This window comes from Carassius gibelio, chromosome B3, assembly GCF_023724105.1.
Source record: "Carassius gibelio isolate Cgi1373 ecotype wild population from Czech Republic chromosome B3, carGib1.2-hapl.c, whole genome shotgun sequence".
In the NCBI taxonomy this organism is placed as follows: Eukaryota; Metazoa; Chordata; class Actinopteri; order Cypriniformes; family Cyprinidae; genus Carassius; species Carassius gibelio.
Genome location: NC_068398.1, coordinates 42058258 through 42085514, shown reverse-complemented (window position 1 = coordinate 42085514; position 27257 = coordinate 42058258). Strand labels below are relative to the sequence as shown.

At 52.0% G+C, this 27257-nt stretch overlaps 2 protein-coding genes across 19 annotated transcripts in view; both read right to left on the bottom strand.

Moving 5' to 3' along the window:
* The window catches only part of LOC127952700 (fibroin heavy chain-like), a 28726-nt gene extending 17270 nt beyond the window's left edge, over positions 1 to 11456 (bottom strand). For 4 of the 18 annotated variants that reach the window (XM_052551372.1, XM_052551370.1, XM_052551373.1 and 1 more), the window contains exons 1-3: positions 3572 to 3834; positions 3199 to 3330; positions 685 to 2685 (exon numbers count right to left, since the gene is read on the bottom strand). In XM_052551372.1, coding sequence (XP_052407332.1) covers positions 685 to 2685; positions 3199 to 3330; positions 3572 to 3665 — 2227 coding nt within the window. In that variant the 5' untranslated portion in view covers positions 3666 to 3834. Of the gene's footprint in view, positions 1 to 240; positions 2686 to 3198; positions 3331 to 3571; positions 3835 to 11324 lie in introns of those variants that run through there. The other 14 variants (XM_052551376.1, XM_052551375.1, XM_052551378.1 and 11 more) reach the window with 9 other exon arrangements.
* Positions 11457 to 15055: 3599 nt separating this feature from the next.
* LOC127952703 (fibroin heavy chain-like) lies at positions 15056 to 19934 on the bottom strand. The gene is made up of 3 exons (XM_052551395.1): positions 19673 to 19934; positions 19300 to 19431; positions 15056 to 18786 (listed from the first exon to the last, which is right to left on the bottom strand). The coding sequence occupies exons 1-3, from the start codon at positions 19764 to 19766 to the stop codon at positions 15185 to 15187; spliced, it is 3828 nt and encodes a 1275-aa protein (XP_052407355.1). The 5' UTR covers positions 19767 to 19934; the 3' UTR covers positions 15056 to 15184.
* Positions 19935 to 27257: the final 7323 nt, after the last annotated feature.

Here is a 27257-nt window from a genome sequence, read left to right as displayed (position 1 = left end):
GTCCAGCTCCGCTTCCCTGTCCAGCTCCAGCGCCCTGGCCGCTTCCCTGTCCAGCTCCGCTTCCCTGTCCAGCTCCAGCGCCCTGACCGCTTCCCTGTCCAGCCCCGCTTCCCTGTCCAGCTCCAGCGCCCTGACCGCTTCCCTGTCCAGCCCCGCTTCCCTGACCAGCTCCAGCGCCCTGACCAGCCCCGCTTCCCTGACCAGCTCCAGCGCCCTGACCAGCCCCGCTTCCCTGACCACTTCCCTGTCCAGCTCCGCTTCCCTGACCAGCTCCAGTACCCTGACCACTTCCCTGTCCAGCTCCAGTACCCTGACCACTTCCCTGTCCAGCTCCGCTTCCCTGTCCAGCTCCAGCACCCTGACCACTTCCCTGTCCAGCTCCGCTTCCCTGTCCAGCTCCAGCGCCCTGACCGCTTCCCTGTCCAGCTCCAGCGCCCTGACCGCTTCCCTGTCCAGCTCCAGCGCCCTGACCGCTTCCCTGTCCAGCTCCAGCGCCCTGTCCAGCTCCATGACCAGCTCCAGCGCCCTGTCCAGCTCCATGACCAGCTCCAGCGCCCTGTCCAGCTCCGCTTCCCTGACCAGCTCTGCTTCCCTGACCAGCCCCAGCGCCCTGACCAGCCCCGCTTCCCTGACCAGCTCCAGCGCCCTGGCCACTTCCCTGTCCAGCTCCGCTTCCCTGTCCACTTCCCTGACCAGCTCCAGCGCCCTGACCAGCTCCGTTTCCCTGGCCAGCTCCAGCGCCCTGACCTGCTCCGCTTCCCTGTCCACTTCCCTGACCAGTTCCAGCGCCCTGACCAGCTCCAGCGCCCTGTCCAGCTCCGCTTCCCTGTCCAGCTCCAGCGCCCTGGCCGCTTCCCTGTCCAGCTCCGCTTCCCTGTCCAGCTCCAGCGCCCTGGCCGCTTCCCTGTCCAGCTCCGCTTCCCTGTCCAGCTCCGCTTCCCTGTCCAGCTCCAGCGCCCTGACTGCTTCCCTGTCCAGCCCCGCTTCCCTGACCAGCTCCAGCGCCCTGACCAGCCCCGCTTCCCTGACCAGCTCCAGCGCCCTGACCAGCCCCGCTTCCCTGACCAGCTCCAGCGCCCAGGCCAGTTCCCTGTCCAGCTCCGCTTCCCTGTCCAGCTCCGCTTGCCTGGCCACTTCCCTGTCCAGCTCCGCTTCCCTGACCAGCTCCAGCGCCCTGACCACTTCCCTGTCCAGCTCCAGCACCCTGACCACTTCCCTGTCCAGCTCCGCTTCCCTGTCCAGCTCCAGCGCCCTGACCGCTTCCCTGTCCAGCTCCAGCGCCCTGACCGCTTCCCTGTCCAGCTCCGCTTCCCTGACCAGCTCCAGCGCCCTGACCAGCCCCGCTTCCCTGACCAGCTCCAGCGCCCTGGCCACTTCCCTGTCCAGCTCCGCTTCCCTGTCCAGCGCCGCTTCCCTGTCCAGCGCCGCTTCCCTGTCCAGCGCCGCTTCCCTGTCCAGCGCCGCTTCCCTGTCCAGCGCCGCTTCCCTGTCCCGCTCCGGCGCCCTGGCCATAACCGCTTCCCTGTCCCGCTCCGGCGCCCTGGCCATAACCGCTTCCCTGTCCCGCTCCGGCGCCCTGGCCATAACCGCTTCCCTGGCCACTTCCCTGACCAGCTCCGCTTCCCTGTCCCGCTCCGGCGCCCTGGCCATAACCGCTTCCCTGTCCCGCTCCGGCGCCCTGACCATAACCGCTTCCCTGTCCCGCTCCTGCACCCTGGCCATAACCGCTTCCCTGTCCCGCTCCTGCACCCTGGCCATAACCGCTTCCCTGGCCACTTCCCTGGCCATAACCGCTTCCCTGTCCGGCTCCGGCGCCCTGGCCATAACCGCTTCCCTGGCCACTTCCCTGACCAGCTCCGCTTCCCTGTCCCGCTCCGGCGCCCTGGCCATAACCGCTTCCCTGTCCCGCTCCTGCACCCTGGCCATAACCGCTTCCCTGGCCACTTCCCTGGCCATAACCGCTTCCCTGGCCACTTCCCTGGCCATAACCGCTTCCCTGTCCCGCTCCGGCGCCCTGGCCATAACCGCTTCCCTGTCCCGCTCCGGCGCCCTGGCCATAACCGCTTCCCTGTCCCGCTCCGGCGCCCTGGCCATAACCGCTTCCCTGTCCCGAACCAATGCCGCTTCCCTGTCCCGCTCCGGCGCCCTGGCCATAACCGCTTCCCTGGCCACTTCCCTGGCCATAACCGCTTCCCTGTCCCAAACCAATGCCGCTACCCTGTCCCGCTCCGGCGCCCTGGCCATAACCGCTTCCCTGTCCCGCTCCTGCACCCTGGCCATAACCGCTTCCCTGGCCACTTCCCTGGCCATAACCGCTTCCCTGTCCCGAACCAATGCCGCTTCCCTGTCCCGCTCCTGCACCCTGGCCATAACCGCTTCCCTGGCCATAACCGCTTCCCTGGCCCAAACCAATGCCGCTACCCTGTCCCGCTCCGGCGCCCTGGCCATAACCGCTTCCCTGTCCCGCTCCGGCGCCCTGGCCATAACCGCTTCCCTGTCCGGCGCCCTGACCAGAGCCGCTTCCTTGACAACTTGCCTGACCTCTTTCCTGACCACGTGGTTCACTGCATGCAAAGCCACCGGTGGTTGGGCAACATTTCTGTGTGTCAGGACACTGGCCATCATGGAAACAGCTTTTAGCACACAGTGGAATCATTTCCGGTATGGGACACTGACCCGGCTTCACTGCGTGAACACAGATAGTCAGCTTTAGTTTGTGCTTATGGACCAGGGATCCTCAAATCATACAACAAAACCGTCAAAGCATGAATAGCAATTTTACCTACAGAATGAATATATTCCAAGACAGTGGTTCTCAATTCTAGCCCTTTGCTCTGCACATTTTGCATGTCTCCCTTATTTAACACACCTGATCGAGATCATCAACTTGTTAGTCAAGTTCATGGATCGCACTCCTGACAAGCTGATGATCACAATCAGGCATTTTAAATAGGGGGGGTTGGACATGCAAAGTGTGCAGGACAGGGGGTCCCCAGGACTGGAACCACTGTTCGAAGTATTCTTTATTTTGTAAAGCCATCCTGTCCTTAAAACCATCCTAAGGGATGAATTCAAGCTGACTTTAGGGGACGACAACAAAAAGGCAAAGTCTCTGCTTAGAACTTACATTGAATTCAGTGCGTTACGTGTATGTGGGGTTTTTTTTAGCCTTAACATGCATTATTAACTGAAACTCACTGAAAACGGGCAGCACGCAAACAGGCCCACAGTCAAATCGACAGCATTTGTGCCCTCCAGGGCAGTCTTCATCAGAGGAACACCCTCGATGGGACGGCACGACCGTCAGCCTCGCCGGACAGAAACCGTCCACTAGAGAATTCAAAAGGATCATTAGGGGAGGCCAGGGAGTGCGGTTTCAGGATTTGTAAATCTGGGGTTTGCGCAATGGGTCTCAAACCAAAATACAAACATTATACATATTTGTCTGCTTCAAATCAAAAGGGTTTTAAATCCTACTACTCATTCATAAACCGTTGATTACTTTCAAAGTCTGAGGGTCACTAATTTCTGCATTTTTTCAGGTTCTGTAATGAAATTAACATCTTTTCACCTGTGGTTCGTCTTTGAATAGCATGAGTTATGCTCAAGTATCCGAACAGACACAAAAAAACAGCAGTCAACGAGAAACACACTCGAGCCGTCATCGTCCCAGCCTGCGATCTCTGCTGGAAAATGCACTGAATTGATGCGTCAGGATAAACAGACAGCAAAGCGCACAAAACTAAAACGAATAAGTGTTGCTGCAAAATCAACCTCTGTAAAATGGGGTTTTAAAGATCCAAGGAAAACAGTTCAGTTCCAACCCTGATCAAACTCACCTGCCTGTAGCTTTCTAGTAATCTGAAATGTCTTGATTAGCTTGTGCAGGTGTGTTTGATTGGGGTTAGACCAGGGGCATGTTCAAGTTCAAAACGGTGCGCAACGTTTTGCTACGGTTTCCGGGTTGAACGTCATGTTTCCTGGAAACGGTGTGCAACGGGGTTTGAGATGAGTTTTTTCTCTTGTTTGGTGGGTGTGTCAGAACTGCAGTCCAATCAGCAGCAACATGTATACAAAGCACGCGGAATTAAAGTGAACTCGCACAATGGCTTCAAGGAAAATAATGTACAAATGTGTTCGTTGCAGCTCGGTATACGTAACAACTGAGGATATTAGAAGACATGTTTGTCATAAGTTTTATTGTAAAAATATAGCATATCAACATAATGATGTAGTTGTTTATATTTTTAGCTTCATTGCAAGTGAATGACATTTGGTATAGAAATAAACAATGGTAATTATGCTTTTCCTAAAAATGAGAAAGAAAATACAGGGTATTAAAACCGTATGAACTACAAATAAAGTCAGTATGTGAGGCTAAATAGATGGCTCCGAAAATTCTTCACAAAGAACACAAATAATGGCCTTCTCAGCTGCCATAGTTGCAACTCTTGCGTCATCAGAACAGTGTGTTCAACGCATCACCGTTTCTGTTTAAAAAACCTTGTGCAACGTTTTGTTGGGGCTGAACGCAGCCCAGCTGAATGCTGCGTTCTAGACATGTCATAAATTAAGCTAGCCTAATTACGAGAGGATTGTGCATTTCTATGGCGACACTATCAACTGCAAAATGAATAGGTGTGCTCAACTTCATGCAGCGCTGCGCAGACCGAGAATTCTTCTTCTTTTCTTAAAATTGTCCAGAACAAAATTTACAACAGTAATGCACAAAAGTATGCAGACCATTTATTCAGTAATCAACAACTGTATACTCCAAAAAAACAAAAAAAAATGCATTACAAGCCTTGTATGCTTTTTTATTAATGTTCACCAAACTGGTGCATTAGTCCTAAAGTCTCCTGAAGAAAATGTATGAAATTTGGATTGGATCCTGACCTTATATGTAAAATTTTTCCAAAATAATAAAAATGTACAAGAAAAGTTATCACATTCATTTCAACACATTCGTATCAAAATTCTTTAACTTGAATGTAATACGTTTTCTTTTTCATTACATTTTGCACATCCACCCCAAAAAAAAAAAAAAAATTAAATTGCATACAATTACAAAAAAATTACAATATACATGGGTAATATATACTCCTTTTCCATTGAGCAAACGAATCGCAGGGATAATCAAGATCCAGATCTCTAACACACTTTAGCCACATGTACCATGAAATAGGGCTGTCAAGATATTTTATTTTTTTTTATATCACGATTATTGTGGCCTCGATACTGTGATATCTATAGAAACCTTGTGGGGGGAAAAAGATAGTCACATTTTTTTTACTTTGTTTATTGAGTTTTTCTTTTTCACCCAACGAACAAGGATAAATGCAGGACACAAGACTGACTTTCTCCATCATCTTTGAAGCTCCTATGAAATAAGAGAGAAAATACTGCCAAGTTCAACAGTATGATGAATAAATATTAATGGTAACACTTTACAATAAGATGTTTTGTTAACATTAACGTATTAACTAACACGAATGAACGGTGAACAATACATTACTCAATTTATTAATCTTTGTTAAAGTTAATAAATATAGAGTCATTCATGTTAGTTCACAGTACTTTAATGTTTACAAACACAACTTGAGATTTTAATAATGCATAATGCTGAGATGAACATGAACTAAGATTAATAAATGCGGTGGAAATATTGTTCAATATTATGTTATTTATATATGTTAACTAATGAACCTTATTGAAGAATGACTGCATATGAGGCATTAAGTGCATGGCACTGCGATCAACTTAACATTTTACAAGTTTAATGTAGTAATGTGTTTGCTCAGTTTTTCAAGATCAGTTTTAATCAAGTAACTGTTAATAGTTTTGAACAACGAAATAAAGTGTGACTACGCACATGATTACAAATACAAAAACGAGTAACGAAAATGTGGTACTGATTAAATAATCACCCTTTACTTAAATGTATGAACACAGAAAACCGCTGTTAACAGGTTAATATAACATTTCCCAGTCTAGGACTAGCAAAATAAGGGCAATTTACTCTGATGAACTCGACTCTCCTCAGAGTGGCTGCGTCGTCTTCTTGTGTGACAGGTGTCAGCGTTAAGGCACAATACTGCCGCCTGGGAGCTCAACCAGGTTGTGGCGCTGGAGTATTTACATGTGGGGTTATCATAAGAGAACGGTTCATTTTAAATATTGGGGTTGTTGCCAATACCGGTATATTGTCACACACTAAATTAACACTATCAATAATCGTTACTTTGAATATCACAGTTATATCGCGACACCCCTACCATGAAACATTTTAAATAGAGCCTCTTTTACTTTGTTTAAACAGTATATTTTCACAAATACGCCAGGCTTTATTCCGATTTGAAATCCACAGGTCCACAATAAGTTTTTGACCTGTAACACCTGTTAAGCTATTCCTATACAAAAACAATGGTTTAAGAATCAACGTCTCTTAGGCCCCGTCCACACGTTTCTGTGAAGAGGCACAATTTTTTTTTTTTTATCGGATAGGAATGTCATCCACACAGATCCAGTGTTTTCGGAAGGTGAAACCACAATTTTTTGAAAGCGGATCCCAGAGTGGATAAAGCTGAACACGCCATCTTTCCGGTTTCATGTGGACGTAGCCTTAGAAACATGCTGTCTTTAACATATTGCCTTAGAAGAATCACAAGAGCTTATGGAAGTATTGCTTGCACCCAAACAGTTTTCAGCATTCATGAAATGTTTCTAGAGCACCAAATCGGCATAATATAATGAATTCTGACTGGAGTAATGGCTACAGACTATTCAGCTCTGCCAAGAATAAAGTTTAATACAAAAAGTTTAAATTGGAGTCAAAAAAATAAAACCTAATTGTCCAGTACTCAGGGAGAGGAACTTACAGCACTGATGCCCGAAAGCGGTTATGAGAAAACAGGCAAATGACACCAAACAAACTTTTCAAATCAAGCAGTTTTATTTTTTTTTAATTTGAGGTGGTAGAGACAGAAATTCTAAACCACATGAGCAAAAAGGGAAAACATGCCATTTGAATGAAGGAGTGGAAAAGATCTCCAGAAAATATTATGCTAAATTACCATTAACATGTCCCTGACCACAACATTGACCTTGGCCACATCCATGACAATTCCCTCGGCCGCATCCCTGTCCAGCACCGCTGCCATGTCCTGCGCCCTGGCCGCTTCCCTGAGCAGCGCCCTCACCAGCTCCTGCGCCTTGACCAGCTCCTCTTCCATGGCCGCTTCCCTGTCCAGCTCCGCTTCCATGGCCGCTTCCCTGTCCAGCTCCGCTTCCATGGCCGCTTCCCTGTCCAGCTCCGCTTCCCTGTCCAGCTCCGCTTCCCTGTCCAGCTCCAGCGCCCTGACCGCTTCCCTGTCCAGCTCCAGCGCCCTGACCGCTTCCCTGTCCAGCTCCAGCGCCCTGACCGCTTCCCTGTCCAGCTCCGCTTCCCTGTCCAGCTCCAGCGCCCTGACCGCTTCCCTGTCCAGCTCCGCTTCCCTGTCCAGCTCCAGCGCCCTGACCGCTTCCCTGTCCAGCTCCGCTTCCCTGTCCAGCTCCAGCGCCCTGGCCGCTTCCCTGTCCAGCTCCGCTTCCCTGTCCAGCTCCAGCGCCCTGGCCGCTTCCCTGTCCAGCCCCGCTTCCCTGTCCAGCTCCAGCGCCCTGACCGCTTCCCTGTCCAGCCCCGCTTCCCTGTCCAGCTCCAGCGCCCTGACCGCTTCCCTGTCCAGCCCCGCTTCCCTGTCCAGCTCCAGCGCCCTGACCGCTTCCCTGTCCAGCCCCGCTTCCCTGACCAGCTCCAGCGCCCTGACCAGCCCCGCTTCCCTGACCAGCTCCAGCGCCCTGACCAGCCCCGCTTCCCTGACCAGCTCCAGCGCCGTGGCCACTTCCCTGTCCAGCTCCGCTTGCCTGGCCACTTCCCTGTCCAGCTCCGCTTCCCTGACCAGCTCCAGTACCCTGACCACTTCCCTGTCCAGCTCCAGTACCCTGACCACTTCCCTGTCCAGCTCCGCTTCCCTGTCCAGCTCCAGCGCCCTGACCACTTCCCTGTCCAGCTCCGCTTCCCTGTCCAGCTCCAGCGCCCTGACCGCTTCCCTGTCCAGCTCCAGCGCCCTGACCGCTTCCCTGTCCAGCTCCAGCGCCCTGGCCACTTCCCTGTCCAGCTCCGCTTCCCTGACCAGCTCCAGCGCCCTGACCACTTCCCTGTCCAGCTCCGCTTCCCTGTCCAGCTCCAGCGCCCTGACCACTTCCCTGTCCAGCTCCGCTTCCCTGTCCAGCTCCAGCGCCCTGACCACTTCCCTGTCCAGCTCCGCTTGCCTAGCCACTTCCCTGTCCAGCTCCGCTTCCCTGACCAGCTCCAGTACCCTGACCACTTCCCTGTCCAGCTCCAGTACCCTGACCACTTCCCTGTCCAGCTCCGCTTCCCTGTCCAGCTCCAGCGCCCTGACCACTTCCCTGTCCAGCTCCGCTTCCCTGTCCAGCTCCAGCGCCCTGACCGCTTCCCTGTCCAGCTCCAGCGCCCTGACCGCTTCCCTGTCCAGCTCCAGCGCCCTGACCACTTCCCTGTCCAGCTCCAGCGCCCTGTCCAGCTCCATGACCAGCTCCAGCGCCCTGTCCAGCTCCGCTTCCCTGACCAGCTCCGCTTCCCTGACCAGCCCCAGCGCCCTGACCAGCTCCAGCGCCCTGACCAGCCCCGCTTCCCTGACCAGCTCCAGCGCCCTGGCCACTTCCCTGTCCAGCTCCGCTTCCCTGTCCACTTCCCTGACCAGCTCCAGCGCCCTGACCAGCTCCGCTTCCCTGGCCAGCTCCAGCGCCCTGACCTGCTCCGCTTCCCTGTCCACTTCCCTGACCAGCTCCAGCGCCCTGTCCAGCTCCGCTTCCCTGTCCAGCTCCAGCGCCCTGGCCGCTTCCCTGTCCAGCTCCGCTTCCCTGTCCAGCTCCAGCGCCCTGGCCGCTTCCCTGTCCAGCTCCGCTTCCCTGTCCAGCTCCGCTTCCCTGTCCAGCTCCAGCGCCCTGACTGCTTCCCTGTCCAGCCCCGCTTCCCTGACCAGCTCCAGCGCCCTGACCAGCCCCGCTTCCCTGACCAGCTCCAGCGCCCTGACCAGCCCCGCTTCCCTGACCAGCTCCAGCGCCCTGGCCACTTCCCTGTCCAGCTCCGCTTCCCTGTCCAGCTCCAGCACCCTGACCACTTCCCTGTCCAGCTCCGCTTCCCTGTCCAGCTCCAGCGCCCTGACCGCTTCCCTGTCCAGCTCCAGCGCCCTGACCGCTTCCCTGACCAGCTCCAGCGCCCTGTCCAGCTCCGCTTCCCTGTCCAGCTCCGCTTGCCTGGCCACTTCCCTGTCCAGCTCCGCTTCCCTGACCAGCTCCAGCGCCCTGACCACTTCCCTGTCCAGCTCCGCTTCCCTGTCCAGCTCCAGCGCCCTGACCACGTCCCTGTCCAGCTCCGCTTCCCTGTCCAGCTCCAGCGCCCTGACCACTTCCCTGTCCAGCTCCGCTTCCCTGTCCAGCTCCAGCACCCTGACCGCTTCCCTGTCCAGCTCCAGCGCCCTGACCGCTTCCCTGTCCAGCTCCCTGTCCAGCTCCGCTTCCCTGACCAGCTCCAGCGCCCTGACCAGCCCCGCTTCCCTGACCAGCTCCAGCGCCCTGGCCACTTCCCTGTCCAGCGCCGCTTCCCTGTCCAGCGCCGCTTCCCTGTCCAGCGCCGCTTCCCTGTCCAGCGCCGCTTCCCTGTCCAGCGCCGGCGCCCTGGCCATAACCGCTTCCCTGTCCCGCTCCGGCGCCCTGACCATAACCGCTTCCCTGTCCCGATCCTGCACCCTGGCCATAACCGCTTCCCTGTCCCGCTCCTGCACCCTGGCCATAACCGCTTCCCTGGCCACTTCCCTGGCCATAACCGCTTCCCTGTCCCGCTCCGGCGCCCTGGCCATAACCGCTTCCCTGGCCACTTCCCTGACCAGCTCCGCTTCCCTGTCCCGCTCCGGCGCCCTGGCCATAACCGCTTCCCTGTCCCGCTCCTGCACCCTGGCCATAACCGCTTCCCTGGCCACTTCCCTGGCCATAACTGCTTCCCTGGCCACTTCCCTGGCCATAACCGCTTCCCTGTCCCGCTCCGGCGCCCTGGCCATAACCGCTTCCCTGTCCCGCTCCGGCGCCCTGGCCATAACCGCTTCCCTGTCCCGCTCCGGCGCCCTGGCCATAACCGCTTCCCTGTCCCGAACCAATGCCGCTTCCCTGTCCCGCTCCGGCGCCCTGGCCATAACCGCTTCCCTGGCCACTTCCCTGGCCATAACCGCTTCCCTGTCCCAAACCAATGCCGCTACCCTGTCCCGCTCCGGCGCCCTGGCCATAACCGCTTCCCTGGCCATAACCGCTTCCCTGTCCCGCTCCTGCACCCTGGCCATAACCGCTTCCCTGGCCACTTCCCTGGCCATAACCGCTTCCCTGTCCCGAACCAATGCCGCTTCCCTGTCCCGCTCCTGCACCCTGGCCATAACCGCTTCCCTGGCCACTTCCCTGGCCATAACCGCTTCCCTGGCCCAAACCAATGCCGCTACCCTGTCCCGCTCCGGCGCCCTGGCCATAACCGCTTCCCTGTCCCGCTCCGGCGCCCTGGCCATAACCGCTTCCCTGTCCGGCGCCCTGACCAGAGCCGCTTCCTTGACAACTTGCCTGACCTCTTTCCTGACCACGTGGTTCACTGCATGCAAAGCCACCGGTGGTTGGGCAACATTTCTGTGTGTCAGGACACTGGCCATCATGGAAACAGCTTTTAGCACACAGTGGAATCATTTCCGGTATGGGACACTGACCCGGCTTCACTGCGTGAACACAGATAGTCAGCTTTAGTTTGTGCTTATGGACCAGGGATCCTCAAATCATACAACAAAACCGTCAAAGCATGAATAGCAATTTTACCTACAGAATGAATATATTCCAAGACAGTGGTTCTCAATTCTAGCCCTTTGCTCTGCACATTTTGCATGTCTCCCTTATTTAACACACCTGATTGAGATCATCAACTTGTTAGTCAAGTTCATGGATCGCACTCCTGACAAGCTGATGATCACAATCAGGCATTTTAAATAGGGGGGGTTGGACATGCAAAGTGTGCAGGACAGGGGGTCCCCAGGACTGGAACCACTGTTCGGAGTATTCTTTATTTTGTAAAGCCATCCTGTCCTTAAAACCATCCTAAGGGATGAATTCAAGCTGACTTTAGGGGACGACAACAAAAAGGCAAAGTCTCTGCTTAGAACTTACATTGAATTCAGTGCGTTACGTGTATGTGGGGTTTTTTTTAGCCTTAACATGCATTATTAACTGAAACTCACTGAAAACGGGCAGCACGCAAACAGGCCCACAGTCAAATCGACAGCATTTGTGCCCTCCAGGGCAGTCTTCATCAGAGGAACACCCTCGATGGGACGGCACGACCGTCAGCCTCGCCGGACAGAAACCGTCCACTAGAGAATTCAAAAGGATCATTAGGGGAGGCCAGGGAGTGCGGTTTCAGGATTTGTAAATCTGGGGTTTGCGCAATAGGTCTCAAACCAAAATACAAACATTATACATATTTGTCTGCTTCAAATCAAAAGGGTTTTAAATCCTACTACTCATTCATAAACCGTTGATTACTTTCAAAGTCTGAGGGTCACTAATTTCTGCATTTTTTCAGGTTCTGTAATGAAATTAACATCTTTTCACCTGTGGTTCGTCTTTGAATAGCATGAGTTATGCTCAAGTATCCGAACAGACACAAAAAAACAGCAGTCAACGAGAAACACACTCGAGCCGTCATCGTCCCAGCCTGCGATCTCTGCTGGAAAATGCACTGAATTGATGCGTCAGGATAAACAGACAGTAAAGCGCACAAAACTAAAACGAATAAGTGTTGCTGCAAAATCAACCTCTGTAAAATGGGGTTTTAAAGATCCAAGGAAAACAGTTCAGTTCCAACCCTGATCAAACTCACCTGCCTGTAGCTTTCTAGTAATCTGAAATGTCTTGATTAGCTTGTGCAGGTGTGTTTGATTGGGGTTAGACCAGGGGCATGTTCAAGTTCAAAACGGTGCGCAACGTTTTGCTACGGTTTCCGGGTTGAACGTCATGTTTCCTGGAAACGGTGTGCAACGGGGTTTGAGATGAGTTTTTTCTCTTGTTTGGTGGGTGTGTCAGAACTGCAGTCCAATCAGCAGCAACATGTATACAAAGCACGCGGAATTAAAGTGAACTCGCACAATGGCTTCAAGGAAAATAATGTACAAATGTGTTCGTTGCAGCTCGGTATACGTAACAACTGAGGATATTAGAAGACATGTTTGTCATAAGTTTTATTGTAAAAATATAGCATATCAACATAATGATGTAGTTGTTTATATTTTTAGCTTCATTGCAAGTGAATGACATTTGGTATAGAAATAAACAATGGTAATTATGCTTTTCCTAAAAATGAGAAAGAAAATACAGGGTATTAAAACCGTATGAACTACAAATAAAGTCAGTATGTGAGGCTAAATAGATGGCTCCGAAAATTCTTCACAAAGAACACAAATAATGGCCTTCTCAGCTGCCATAGTTGCAACTCTTGCGTCATCAGAACAGTGTGTTCAACGCATCACCGTTTCTGTTTAAAAAACCTTGTGCAACGTTTTGTTGGGGCTGAACGCAGCCCAGCTGAATGCTGCGTTCTAGACATGTCATAAATTAAGCTAGCCTAATTACGAGAGGATTGTGCATTTCTATGGCGACACTATCAACTGCAAAATGAATAGGTGTGCTCAACTTCATGCAGCGCTGCGCAGACCGAGAATTCTTCTTCTTTTCTTAAAATTGTCCAGAACAAAATTTACAACAGTAATGCACAAAAGTATGCAGACCATTTATTCAGTAATCAACAACTGTATACTCCAAAAAAAAAAAAAAAATGCATTACAAGCCTTGTATGCTTTTTTATTAATGTTCACCAAACTGGTGCATTAGTCCTAAAGTCTCCTGAAGAAAATGTATGAAATTTGGATTGGATCCTGACCTTATATGTAAAATTTTTCCAAAATAATAAAAATGTACAAGAAAAGTTATCACATTCATTTCAACACATTCGTATCAAAATTCTTTAACTTGAATGTAATACGTTTTCTTTTTCATTACATTTTGCACATCCACCCCAAAAAAAAAAAAAAAATTAAATTGCATACAATTACAAAAAAATTACAATATACATGGGTAATATATACTCCTTTTCCATTGAGCAAACGAATCGCAGGGATAATCAAGATCCAGATCTCTAACACACTTTAGCCACATGTACCATGAAATAGGGCTGTCAAGATATTTTTTTTTTTTTTATATCACGATTATTGTGGCCTCGATACTGTGATATCTATAGAAACCTTGTGGGGGGAAAAAGATAGTCACATTTTTTTTACTTTGTTTATTGAGTTTTTCTTTTTCACCCAACGAACAAGGATAAATGCAGGACACAAGACTGACTTTCTCCATCATCTTTGAAGCTCCTATGAAATAAGAGAGAAAATACTGCCAAGTTCAACAGTATGATGAATAAATATTAATGGTAACACTTTACAATAAGATGTTTTGTTAACATTAACGTATTAACTAACACGAATGAACGGTGAACAATACATTACTCAATTTATTAATCTTTGTTAAAGTTAATAAATATAGAGTCATTCATGTTAGTTCACAGTACTTTAATGTTTACAAACACAACTTGAGATTTTAATAATGCATAATGCTGAGATTAACATGAACTAAGATTAATAAATGCGGTGGAAATATTGTTCAATATTATGTTATTTATATATGTTAACTAATGAACCTTATTGAAGAATGACTGCATATGAGGCATTAAGTGCATGGCACTGCGATCAACTTAACATTTTACAAGTTTAATGTAGTAATGTGTTTGCTCAGTTTTTCAAGATCAGTTTTAATCAAGTAACTGTTAATAGTTTTGAACAACGAAATAAAGTGTGACTACGCACATGATTACAAATACAAAAACGAGTAACGAAAATGTGGTACTGATTAAATAATCACCCTTTACTTAAATGTATGAACACAGAAAACCGCTGTTAACAGGTTAATATAACATTTCCCAGTCTAGGACTAGCAAAATAAGGGCAATTTACTCTGATGAACTCGACTCTCCTCAGAGTGGCTGCGTCGTCTTCTTGTGTGACAGGTGTCAGCGTTAAGGCACAATACTGCCGCCTGGGAGCTCAACCAGGTTGTCGCGCTGGAGTATTTACATGTGGGGTTATCATAAGAGAACGGTTCATTTTAAATATTGGGGTTGTTGCCAATACCGGTATATTGTCACACACTAAATTAACACTATCAATAATCGTTACTTTGAATATCACAGTTATATCGCGACACCCCTACCATGAAACATTTTAAATAGAGCCTCTTTTACTTTGTTTAAACAGTATATTTTCACAAATACGCCAGGCTTTATTCCGATTTGAAATCCACAGGTCCACAATAAGTTTTTGACCTGTAACACCTGTTAAGCTATTCCTATACAAAAACAATGGTTTAAGAATCAACGTCTCTTAGGCCCCGTCCACACGTTTCTGTGAAGAGGCACAATTTTTTTTTTTTTATCGGATAGGAATGTCATCCACACAGATCCAGTGTTTTCGGAAGGTGAAACCACAATTTTTTGAAAGCGGATCCCAGAGTGGATAAAGCTGAACACGCCATCTTTCCGGTTTCATGTGGACGTAGCCTTAGAAACATGCTGTCTTTAACATATTGCCTTAGAAGAATCACAAGAGCTTATGGAAGTATTGCTTGCACCCAAACAGTTTTCAGCATTCATGAAATGTTTCTAGAGCACCAAATCGGCATAATATAATGAATTCTGACTGGAGTAATGGCTACAGACTATTCAGCTCTGCCAAGAATAAAGTTTAATACAAAAAGTTTAAATTGGAGTCAAAAAAATAAAACCTAATTGTCCAGTACTCAGGGAGAGGAACTTACAGCACTGATGCCCGAAAGCGGTTATGAGAAAACAGGCAAATGACACCAAACAAACTTTTCAAATCAAGCAGTTTTATTTTTTTTTAATTTGAGGTGGTAGAGACAGAAATTCTAAACCACATGAGCAAAAAGGGAAAACATGCCATTTGAATGAAGGAGTGGAAAAGATCTCCAGAAAATATTATGCTAAATTACCATTAACATGTCCCTGACCACAACATTGACCTTGGCCACATCCATGACAATTCCCTCGGCCGCATCCCTGTCCAGCACCGCTGCCATGTCCTGCGCCCTGGCCGCTTCCCTGAGCAGCGCCCTCACCAGCTCCTGCGCCTTGACCAGCTCCTCTTCCATGGCCGCTTCCCTGTCCAGCTCCGCTTCCATGGCCGCTTCCCTGTCCAGCTCCGCTTCCATGGCCGCTTCCCTGTCCAGCTCCGCTTCCATGGCCGCTTCCCTGTCCAGCTCCGCTTCCCTGTCCAGCTCCGCTTCCCTGTCCAGCTCCAGCGCCCTGACCGCTTCCCTGTCCAGCTCCAGCGCCCTGACCGCTTCCCTGTCCAGCTCCAGCGCCCTGACCGCTTCCCTGTCCAGCTCCAGCGCCCTGACCGCTTCCCTGTCCAGCTCCGCTTCCCTGTCCAGCTCCGCTTCCCTGTCCAGCTCCAGCGCCCTGACCGCTTCCCTGTCCAGCTCCGCTTCCCTGTCCAGCTCCAGCGCCCTGACCGCTTCCCTGTCCAGCTCCGCTTCCCTGTCCAGCTCCAGCGCCCTGACCGCTTCCCTGTCCAGCTCCGCTTCCCTGTCCAGCTCCAGCGCCCTGGCCGCTTCCCTGTCCAGCTCCGCTTCCCTGTCCAGCTCCAGCGCCCTGGCCGCTTCCCTGTCCAGCTCCGCTTCCCTGTCCAGCTCCAGCGCCCTGGCCGCTTCCCTGTCCAGCTCCGCTTCCCTGTCCAGCTCCAGCGCCCTGGCCGCTTCCCTGTCCAGCTCCGCTTCCCTGTCCAGCTCCAGCGCCCTGGCCGCTTCCCTGTCCAGCTCCGCTTCCCTGTCCAGCTCCAGCGCCCTGACCGCTTCCCTGTCCAGCCCCGCTTCCCTGTCCAGCTCCAGCGCCCTGACCGCTTCCCTGTCCAGCCCCGCTTCCCTGACCAGCTCCAGCGCCCTGACCAGCCCCGCTTCCCTGACCAGCTCCAGCGCCCTGACCAGCCCCACTTCCCTGACTAGCTCCAGCGCCGTGGCCACTTCCCTGTCCAGCTCCGCTTGCCTGGCCACTTCCCTGTCCAGTTCCGCTTCCCTGACCAGCTCCAGTACCCTGACCACTTCCCTGTCCAGCTCCAGTACCCTGACCACTTCCCTGTCCAGCTCCGCTTCCCTGTCCAGCTCCAGCGCCCTGACCACTTCCCTGTCCAGCTCCGCTTCCCTGTCCAGCTCCAGCGCCCTGACCGCTTCCCTGTCCAGCTCCAGCGCCCTGACCGCTTCCCTGTCCAGCTCCAGCGCCCTGTCCAGCTCCATGACCAGCTCCAGCGCCCTGTCCAGCTCCATGACCAGCTCCAGCGCCCTGTCCAGCTCCGCTTCCCTGACCAGCTCCGCTTCCCTGACCAGCCCCAGCGCCCTGACCAGCCCCGCTTCCCTGACCAGCTCCAGCGCCCTGGCCACTTCCCTGTCCAGCTCCGCTTCCCTGTCCACTTCCCTGACCAGCTCCAGCGCCCTGACCAGCTCCGTTTCCCTGGCCAGCTCCAGCGCCCTGACCTGCTCCGCTTCCCTGTCCACTTCCCTGACCAGTTCCAGCGCCCTGACCAGCTCCAGCGCCCTGGCCGCTTCCCTGTCCAGCTCCGCTTCCCTGTCCAGCTCCAGCGCCCTGGCCGCTTCCCTGTCCAGCTCCGCTTCCCTGTCCAGCTCCAGCGCCCTGGCCGCTTCCCTGTCCAGCTCCGCTTCCCTGTCCAGCTCCAGCGCCCTGACTGCTTCCCTGTCCAGCCCCGCTTCCCTGACCAGCTCCAGCGCCCTGACCAGCCCCGCTTCCCTGACCAGCTCCAGCGCCCTGACCAGCCCCGCTTCCCTGACCAGTTCCAGCGCCCTGGCCACTTCCCTGTCCAGCTCCGCTTCCCTGTCCAGCTCCGCTTGCCTGGCCACTTCCCTGTCCAGCTCCGCTTCCCTGACCAGCTCCAGCGCCCTGACCACTTCCCTGTCCAGCTCCGCTTCCCTGTCCAGCTCCAGCGCCCTGACCACTTCCCTGTCCAGCTCCGCTTCCCTGTCCAGCTCCAGCGCCCTGACCACTTCCCTGTCCAGCTCCGCTTCCCTGTCCAGCTCCAGCGCCCTGACCACTTCCCTGTCCAGCTCCAGCACCCTGACCACTTCCCTGTCCAGCTCCGCTTCCCTGTCCAGCTTCAGCGCCCTGACCGCTTCCCTGTCCAGCTCCAGCGCCCTGACCGCTTCCCTGTCCAGCTCCAGCGCCCTGACCGCTTCCCTGTCCAGCTCCGCTTCCCTGACCAGCTCCAGCGCCCTGACCAGCCCCGCTTCCCTGACCAGCTCCAGCGCCCTGGCCACTTCCCTGTCCAGCTCCGCTTCCCTGTCCAGCTCCGCTTCCCTGTCCAGCGCCGCTTCCCTGTCCCGCTCCGGCGCCCTGGCCATAACCGCTTCCCTGTCCCGCTCCGGCGCCCTGGCCATAACCGCTTCCCTGTCCCGCTCCGGCGCCCTGGCCATAACCGCTTCCCTGGCCACTTCCCTGACCAGCTCCGCTTCCCTGTCCCGCTCCGGCGCCCTGGCCATAACCGCTTCCCTGTCCCGCTCCGGCGCCCTGACCATAACCGCTTCCCTGTCCCGCTCCTGCACCCTGGCCATAACCGCTTCCCTGTCCCGCTCCTGCACCCTGGCCATAACCGCTTCCCTGGCCACTTCCCTGGCCATAACCGCTTCCCTGTCCCGCTCCGGCGCCCTGGCCATAACCGCTTCCCTGGCCACTTCCCTGACCAGCTCCGCTTCCCTGTCCCGCTCCGGCGCCCTGGCCATAACCGCTTCCCTGTCCCGCTCCTGCACCCTGGCCATAACCGCTTCCCTGGCCACTTCCCTGGCCATAACCGCTTCCCTGGCCACTTCCCTGGCCATAACCGCTTCCCTGTCCCGCTCCGGCGCCCTGGCCATAACCGCTTCCCTGTCCCGCTCCGGCGCCCTGGCCATAACCGCTTCCCTGTCCCGCTCCGGCGCCCTGGCCATAACCGCTTCCCTGTCCCGAACCAATGCCGCTTCCCTGTCCCGCTCCGGCGCCCTGGCCATAACCGCTTCCCTGGCCACTTCCCTGGCCATAACCGCTTCCCTGTCCCAAACCAATGCCGCTACCCTGTCCCGCTCCGGCGCCCTGGCCATAACCGCTTCCCTGTCCCGCTCCTGCACCCTGGCCATAACCGCTTCCCTGGCCACTTCCCTGGCCATAACCGCTTCCCTGTCCCGAACCAATGCCGCTTCCCTGTCCCGCTCCTGCACCCTGGCCATAACCGCTTCCCTGGCCATAACCGCTTCCCTGGCCCAAACCAATGCCGCTACCCTGTCCCGCTCCGGCGCCCTGGCCATAACCGCTTCCCTGTCCCGCTCCGGCGCCCTGGCCATAACCGCTTCCCTGTCCGGCGCCCTGACCAGAGCCGCTTCCTTGACAACTTGCCTGACCTCTTTCCTGACCACGTGGTTCACTGCATGCAAAGCCACCGGTGGTTGGGCAACATTTCTGTGTGTCAGGACACTGGCCATCATGGAAACAGCTTTTAGCACACAGTGGAATCATTTCCGGTATGGGACACTGACCCGGCTTCACTGCGTGAACACAGATAGTCAGCTTTAGTTTGTGCTTATGGACCAGGGATCCTCAAATCATACAACAAAACCGTCAAAGCATGAATAGCAATTTTACCTACAGAATGAATATATTCCAAGACAGTGGTTCTCAATTCTAGCCCTTTGCTCTGCACATTTTGCATGTCTCCCTTATTTAACACACCTGATCGAGATCATCAACTTGTTAGTCAAGTTCATGGATCGCACTCCTGACAAGCTGATGATCACAATCAGGCATTTTAAATAGGGGGGGTTGGACATGCAAAGTGTGCAGGACAGGGGGTCCCCAGGACTGGAACCACTGTTCGAAGTATTCTTTATTTTGTAAAGCCATCCTGTCCTTAAAACCATCCTAAGGGATGAATTCAAGCTGACTTTAGGGGACGACAACAAAAAGGCAAAGTCTCTGCTTAGAACTTACATTGAATTCAGTGCGTTACGTGTATGTGGGGTTTTTTTTAGCCTTAACATGCATTATTAACTGAAACTCACTGAAAACGGGCAGCACGCAAACAGGCCCACAGTCAAATCGACAGCATTTGTGCCCTCCAGGGCAGTCTTCATCAGAGGAACACCCTCGATGGGACGGCACGACCGTCAGCCTCGCCGGACAGAAACCGTCCACTAGAGAATTCAAAAGGATCATTAGGGGAGGCCAGGGAGTGCGGTTTCAGGATTTGTAAATCTGGGGTTTGCGCAATGGGTCTCAAACCAAAATACAAACATTATACATATTTGTCTGCTTCAAATCAAAAGGGTTTTAAATCCTACTACTCATTCATAAACCGTTGATTACTTTCAAAGTCTGAGGGTCACTAATTTCTGCATTTTTTCAGGTTCTGTAATGAAATTAACATCTTTTCACCTGTGGTTCGTCTTTGAATAGCATGAGTTATGCTCAAGTATCCGAACAGACACAAAAAAACAGCAGTCAACGAGAAACACACTCGAGCCGTCATCGTCCCAGCCTGCGATCTCTGCTGGAAAATGCACTGAATTGATGCGTCAGGATAAACAGACAGCAAAGCGCACAAAACTAAAACGAATAAGTGTTGCTGCAAAATCAACCTCTGTAAAATGGGGTTTTAAAGATCCAAGGAAAACAGTTCAGTTCCAACCCTGATCAAACTCACCTGCCTGTAGCTTTCTAGTAATCTGAAATGTCTTGATTAGCTTGTGCAGGTGTGTTTGATTGGGGTTAGACCAGGGGCATGTTCAAGTTCAAAACGGTGCGCAACGTTTTGCTACGGTTTCCGGGTTGAACGTCATGTTTCCTGGAAACGGTGTGCAACGGGGTTTGAGATGAGTTTTTTCTCTTGTTTGGTGGGTGTGTCAGAACTGCAGTCCAATCAGCAGCAACATGTATACAAAGCACGCGGAATTAAAGTGAACTCGCACAATGGCTTCAAGGAAAATAATGTACAAATGTGTTCGTTGCAGCTCGGTATACGTAACAACTGAGGATATTAGAAGACATGTTTGTCATAAGTTTTATTGTAAAAATATAGCATATCAACATAATGATGTAGTTGTTTATATTTTTAGCTTCATTGCAAGTGAATGACATTTGGTATAGAAATAAACAATGGTAATTATGCTTTTCCTAAAAATGAGAAAGAAAATACAGGGTATTAAAACCGTATGAACTACAAATAAAGTCAGTATGTGAGGCTAAATAGATGGCTCCGAAAATTCTTCACAAAGAACACAAATAATGGCCTTCTCAGCTGCCATAGTTGCAACTCTTGCGTCATCAGAACAGTGTGTTCAACGCATCACCGTTTCTGTTTAAAAAACCTTGTGCAACGTTTTGTTGGGGCTGAACGCAGCCCAGCTGAATGCTGCGTTCTAGACATGTCATAAATTAAGCTAGCCTAATTACGAGAGGATTGTGCATTTCTATGGCGACACTATCAACTGCAAAATGAATAGGTGTGCTCAACTTCATGCAGCGCTGCGCAGACCGAGAATTCTTCTTCTTTTCTTAAAATTGTCCAGAACAAAATTTACAACAGTAATGCACAAAAGTATGCAGACCATTTATTCAGTAATCAACAACTGTATACTCCAAAAAAAAAAAAAAAAAATGCATTACAAGCCTTGTATGCTTTTTTATTAATGTTCACCAAACTGGTGCATTAGTCCTAAAGTCTCCTGAAGAAAATGTATGAAATTTGGATTGGATCCTGACCTTATATGTAAAATTTTTCCAAAATAATAAAAATGTACAAGAAAAGTTATCACATTCATTTCAACACATTCGTATCAAAATTCTTTAACTTGAATGTAATACGTTTTCTTTTTCATTACATTTTGCACATCCACCCCAAAAAAAAAAAAAAAATTAAATTGCATACAATTACAAAAAAATTACAATATACATGGGTAATATATACTCCTTTTCCATTGAGCAAACGAATCGCAGGGATAATCAAGATCCAGATCTCTAACACACTTTAGCCACATGTACCATGAAATAGGGCTGTCAAGATATTTTTTTTTTTTTTATATCACGATTATTGTGGCCTCGATACTGTGATATCTATAGAAACCTTGTGGGGGGAAAAAGATAGTCACATTTTTTTTACTTTGTTTATTGAGTTTTTCTTTTTCACCCAACGAACAAGGATAAATGCAGGACACAAGACTGACTTTCTCCATCATCTTTGAAGCTCCTATGAAATAAGAGAGAAAATACTGCCAAGTTCAACAGTATGATGAATAAATATTAATGGTAACACTTTACAATAAGATGTTTTGTTAACATTAACGTATTAACTAACACGAATGAACGGTGAACAATACATTACTCAATTTATTAATCTTTGTTAAAGTTAATAAATATAGAGTCATTCATGTTAGTTCACAGTACTTTAATGTTTACAAACACAACTTGAGATTTTAATAATGCATAATGCTGAGATTAACATGAACTAAGATTAATAAATGCGGTGGAAATATTGTTCAATATTATGTTATTTATATATGTTAACTAATGAACCTTATTGAAGAATGACTGCATATGAGGCATTAAGTGCATGGCACTGCGATCAACTTAACATTTTACAAGTTTAATGTAGTAATGTGTTTGCTCAGTTTTTCAAGATCAGTTTTAATCAAGTAACTGTTAATAGTTTTGAACAACGAAATAAAGTGTGACTACGCACATGATTACAAATACAAAAACGAGTAACGAAAATGTGGTACTGATTAAATAATCACCCTTTACTTAAATGTATGAACACAGAAAACCGCTGTTAACAGGTTAATATAACATTTCCCAGTCTAGGACTAGCAAAATAAGGGCAATTTACTCTGATGAACTCGACTCTCCTCAGAGTGGCTGCGTCGTCTTCTTGTGTGACAGGTGTCAGCGTTAAGGCACAATACTGCCGCCTGGGAGCTCAACCAGGTTGTGGCGCTGGAGTATTTACATGTGGGGTTATCATAAGAGAACGGTTCATTTTAAATATTGGGGTTGTTGCCAATACCGGTATATTGTCACACACTAAATTAACACTATCAATAATCGTTACTTTGAATATCACAGTTATATCGCGACACCCCTACCATGAAACATTTTAAATAGAGCCTCTTTTACTTTGTTTAAACAGTATATTTTCACAAATACGCCAGGCTTTATTCCGATTTGAAATCCACAGGTCCACAATAAGTTTTTGACCTGTAACACCTGTTAAGCTATTCCTATACAAAAACAATGGTTTAAGAATCAACGTCTCTTAGGCCCCGTCCACACGTTTCTGTGAAGAGGCACAATTTTTTTTTTTTTATCGGATAGGAATGTCATCCACACAGATCCAGTGTTTTCGGAAGGTGAAACCACAATTTTTTGAAAGCGGATCCCAGAGTGGATAAAGCTGAACACGCCATCTTTCCGGTTTCATGTGGACGTAGCCTTAGAAACATGCTGTCTTTAACATATTGCCTTAGAAGAATCACAAGAGCTTATGGAAGTATTGCTTGCACCCAAACAGTTTTCAGCATTCATGAAATGTTTCTAGAGCACCAAATCGGCATAATATAATGAATTCTGACTGGAGTAATGGCTACAGACTATTCAGCTCTGCCAAGAATAAAGTTTAATACAAAAAGTTTAAATTGGAGTCAAAAAAATAAAACCTAATTGTCCAGTACTCAGGGAGAGGAACTTACAGCACTGATGCCCGAAAGCGGTTATGAGAAAACAGGCAAATGACACCAAACAAACTTTTCAAATCAAGCAGTTTTATTTTTTTTTAATTTGAGGTGGTAGAGACAGAAATTCTAAACCACATGAGCAAAAAGGGAAAACATGCCATTTGAATGAAGGAGTGGAAAAGATCTCCAGAAAATATTATGCTAAATTACCATTAACATGTCCCTGACCACAACATTGACCTTGGCCACATCCATGACAATTCCCTCGGCCGCATCCCTGTCCAGCACCGCTGCCATGTCCTGCGCCCTGGCCGCTTCCCTGAGCAGCGCCCTCACCAGCTCCTGCGCCTTGACCAGCTCCTCTTCCATGGCCGCTTCCCTGTCCAGCTCCGCTTCCATGGCCGCTTCCCTGTCCAGCTCCGCTTCCATGGCCGCTTCCCTGTCCAGCTCCGCTTCCATGGCCGCTTCCCTGTCCAGCTCCGCTTCCATGGCCGCTTCCCTGTCCAGCTCCGCTTCCCTGTCCAGCTCCGCTTCCCTGTCCAGCTCCGCTTCCCTGTCCAGCTCCAGCGCCCTGACCGCTTCCCTGTCCAGCTCCAGCGCCCTGACCGCTTCCCTGTCCAGCTCCAGCGCCCTGACCGCTTCCCTGTCCAGCTCCAGCGCCCTGACCGCTTCCCTGTCCAGCTCCGCTTCCCTGTCCAGCTCCAGCGCCCTGACCGCTTCCCTGTCCAGCTCCGCTTCCCTGTCCAGCTCCAGCGCCCTGACCGCTTCCCTGTCCAGCTCCGCTTCCCTGTCCAGCTCCAGCGCCCTGACCGCTTCCCTGTCCAGCTCCGCTTCCCTGTCCAGCTCCAGCGCCCTGGCCGCTTCCCTGTCCAGCTCCGCTTCCCTGTCCAGCTCCAGCGCCCTGGCCGCTTCCCTGTCCAGCTCCGCTTCCCTGTCCAGCTCCAGCGCCCTGGCCGCTTCCCTGTCCAGCTCCGCTTCCCTGTCCAGCTCCAGCGCCCTGACCGCTTCCCTGTCCAGCCCCGCTTCCCTGTCCAGCTCCAGCGCCCTGACCGCTTCCCTGTCCAGCCCTGCTTCCCTGACCAGCTCCAGCGCCCTGACCAGCCCCGCTTCCCTGACCAGCTCCAGCGCCCTGACCAGCCCCGCTTCCCTGTCCAGCTCCAGCGCCGTGGCCACTTCCCTGTCCAGCTCCGCTTGCCTGGCCACTTCCCTGTCCAGCTCCGCTTCCCTGACCAGCTCCAGTACCCTGACCACTTCCCTGTCCAGCTCCAGTACCCTGACCACTTCCCTGTCCAGCTCCGCTTCCCTGTCCAGCTCCAGCGCCCTGACCACTTCCCTGTCCAGCTCCGCTTCCCTGTCCAGCTCCAGCGCCCTGACCGCTTCCCTGTCCAGCTCCAGCGCCCTGTCCAGCTCCATGACCAGCTCCAGCGCCCTGTCCAGCTCCATGACCAGCTCCAGCGCCCTGTCCAGCTCCGCTTCCCTGACCAGCTCCGCTTCCCTGACCAGCCCCAGCGCCCTGACCAGCTCCAGCGCCCTGACCAGCCCCGCTTCCCTGACCAGCTCCAGCGCCCTGGCCACTTCCCTGTCCAGCTCCGCTTCCCTGTCCACTTCCCTGACCAGCTCCAGCGCCCTGACCAGCTCCGTTTCCCTGGCCAGCTCCAGCGCCCTGACCTGCTCCGCTTCCCTGTCCACTTCCCTGACCAGTTCCAGCGCCCTGACCAGCTCCAGCGCCCTGTCCAGCTCCGCTTCCCTGTCCAGCTCCAGCGCCCTGGCCGCTTCCCTGTCCAGCTCCGCTTCCCTGTCCAGCTCCAGCGCCCTGGCCGCTTCCCTGTCCAGCTCCGCTTCCCTGTCCAGCTCCGCTTCCCTGTCCAGCTCCAGCGCCCTGACCACTTCCCTGTCCAGCTCCAGCACCCTGACCACTTCCCTGTCCAGCTCCGCTTCCCTGTCCAGCTCCAGCGCCCTGACCGCTTCCCTGTCCAGCTCCAGTGCCCTGACCGCTTCCCTGTCCAGCTCCAGCGCCCTGACCGCTTCCCTGTCCAGCTCCGCTTCCCTGACCAGCTCCAGCGCCCTGACCAGCCCCGCTTCCCTGACCAGCTCCAGCGCCCTGGCCACTTCCCTGTCCAGCGCCGCTTCCCTGTCCAGCGCCGCTTCCCTGTCCAGCGCCGGCGCCCTGGCCATAACCGCTTCCCTGGCCACTTCCCTGACCAGCTCCGCTTCCCTGTCCAGCGCCGCTTCCCTGTCCAGCGCCGCTTCCCTGTCCCGCTCCGGCGCCCTGGCCATAACCGCTTCCCTGTCCCGCTCCGGCGCCCTGGCCATAACCGCTTCCCTGGCCACTTCCCTGACCAGCTCCGCTTCCCTGTCCCGCTCCGGCGCCCTGGCCATAACCGCTTCCCTGTCCCGCTCCGGCGCCCTGACCATAACCGCTTCCCTGTCCCGCTCCTGCACCCTGGCCATAACCGCTTCCCTGTCCCGCTCCTGCACCCTGGCCATAACCGCTTCCCTGGCCACTTCCCTGGCCATAACCGCTTCCCTGTCCCGCTCCGGCGCCCTGGCCATAACCGCTTCCCTGGCCACTTCCCTGACCAGCTCCGCTTCCCTGTCCCGCTCCGGCGCCCTGGCCATAACCGCTTCCCTGTCCCGCTCCTGCACCCTGGCCATAACCGCTTCCCTGGCCACTTCCCTGGCCATAACCGCTTCCCTGTCCCGCTCCGGCGCCCTGGCCATAACCGCTTCCCTGTCCCGCTCCGGCGCCCTGGCCATAACCGCTTCCCTGTCCCGCTCCGGCGCCCTGGCCATAACCGCTTCCCTGTCCCGAACCAATGCCGCTTCCCTGTCCCGCTCCGGCGCCCTGGCCATAACCGCTTCCCTGGCCACTTCCCTGGCCATAACCGCTTCCCTGTCCCAAACCAATGCCGCTACCCTGTCCCGCTCCGGCGCCCTGGCCATAACCGCTTCCCTGTCCCGCTCCTGCACCCTGGCCATAACCGCTTCCCTGGCCACTTCCCTGGCCATAACCGCTTCCCTGTCCCGAACCAATGCCGCTTCCCTGTCCCGCTCCTGCACCCTGGCCATAACCGCTTCCCTGGCCACTTCCCTGGCCATAACCGCTTCCCTGGCCCAAACCAATGCCGCTACCCTGTCCCGCTCCGGCGCCCTGGCCATAACCGCTTCCCTGTCCCGCTCCGGCGCCCTGGCCATAACCGCTTCCCTGTCCGGCGCCCTGACCAGAGCCGCTTCCTTGACAACTTGCCTGACCTCTTTCCTGACCACGTGGTTCACTGCATGCAAAGCCACCGGTGGTTGGGCAACATTTCTGTGTGTCAGGACACTGGCCATCATGGAAACAGCTTTTAGCACACAGTGGAATCATTTCCGGTATGGGACACTGACCCGGCTTCACTGCGTGAACACAGATAGTCAGCTTTAGTTTGTGCTTATGGACCAGGGATCCTCAAATCATACAACAAAACCGTCAAAGCATGAATAGCAATTTTACCTACAGAATGAATATATTCCAAGACAGTGGTTCTCAATTCTAGCCCTTTGCTCTGCACATTTTGCATGTCTCCCTTATTTAACACACCTGATTGAGATCATCAACTTGTTAGTCAAGTTCATGGATCGCACTCCTGACAAGCTGATGATCACAATCAGGCATTTTAAATAGGGGGGGTTGGACATGCAAAGTGTGCAGGACAGGGGGTCCCCAGGACTGGAACCACTGTTCGGAGTATTCTTTATTTTGTAAAGCCATCCTGTCCTTAAAACCATCCTAAGGGATGAATTCAAGCTGACTTTAGGGGACGACAACAAAAAGGCAAAGTCTCTGCTTAGAACTTACATTGAATTCAGTGCGTTACGTGTATGTGGGGTTTTTTTTAGCCTTAACATGCATTATTAACTGAAACTCACTGAAAACGGGCAGCACGCAAACAGGCCCACAGTCAAATCGACAGCATTTGTGCCCTCCAGGGCAGTCTTCATCAGAGGAACACCCTCGATGGGACGGCACGACCGTCAGCCTCGCCGGACAGAAACCGTCCACTAGAGAATTCAAAAGGATCATTAGGGGAGGCCAGGGAGTGCGGTTTCAGGATTTGTAAATCTGGGGTTTGCGCAATAGGTCTCAAACCAAAATACAAACATTATACATATTTGTCTGCTTCAAATCAAAAGGGTTTTAAATCCTACTACTCATTCATAAACCGTTGATTACTTTCAAAGTCTGAGGGTCACTAATTTCTGCATTTTTTCAGGTTCTGTAATGAAATTAACATCTTTTCACCTGTGGTTCG

Bases quoted from the DNA above. Each gene is read 5' to 3' on its own strand.
- LOC127952703 (XM_052551395.1), bottom strand. From the start codon at position 19,766: ATGACGGCTCGAGTGTGTTTCTCGTTGACTGCTGTTTTTTTGTGTCTG. The intron at 19,432-19,672 runs GTGAAAAGATGT...TGAATTCTCTAG, and splicing joins TATTCAAAGACGAACCACAG to TGGACGGTTTCTGTCCGGCG. The intron at 18,787-19,299 runs GTGAGTTTCAGT...GTGTTCACGCAG, and splicing joins TTGCGTGCTGCCCGTTTTCA to TGAAGCCGGGTCAGTGTCCC.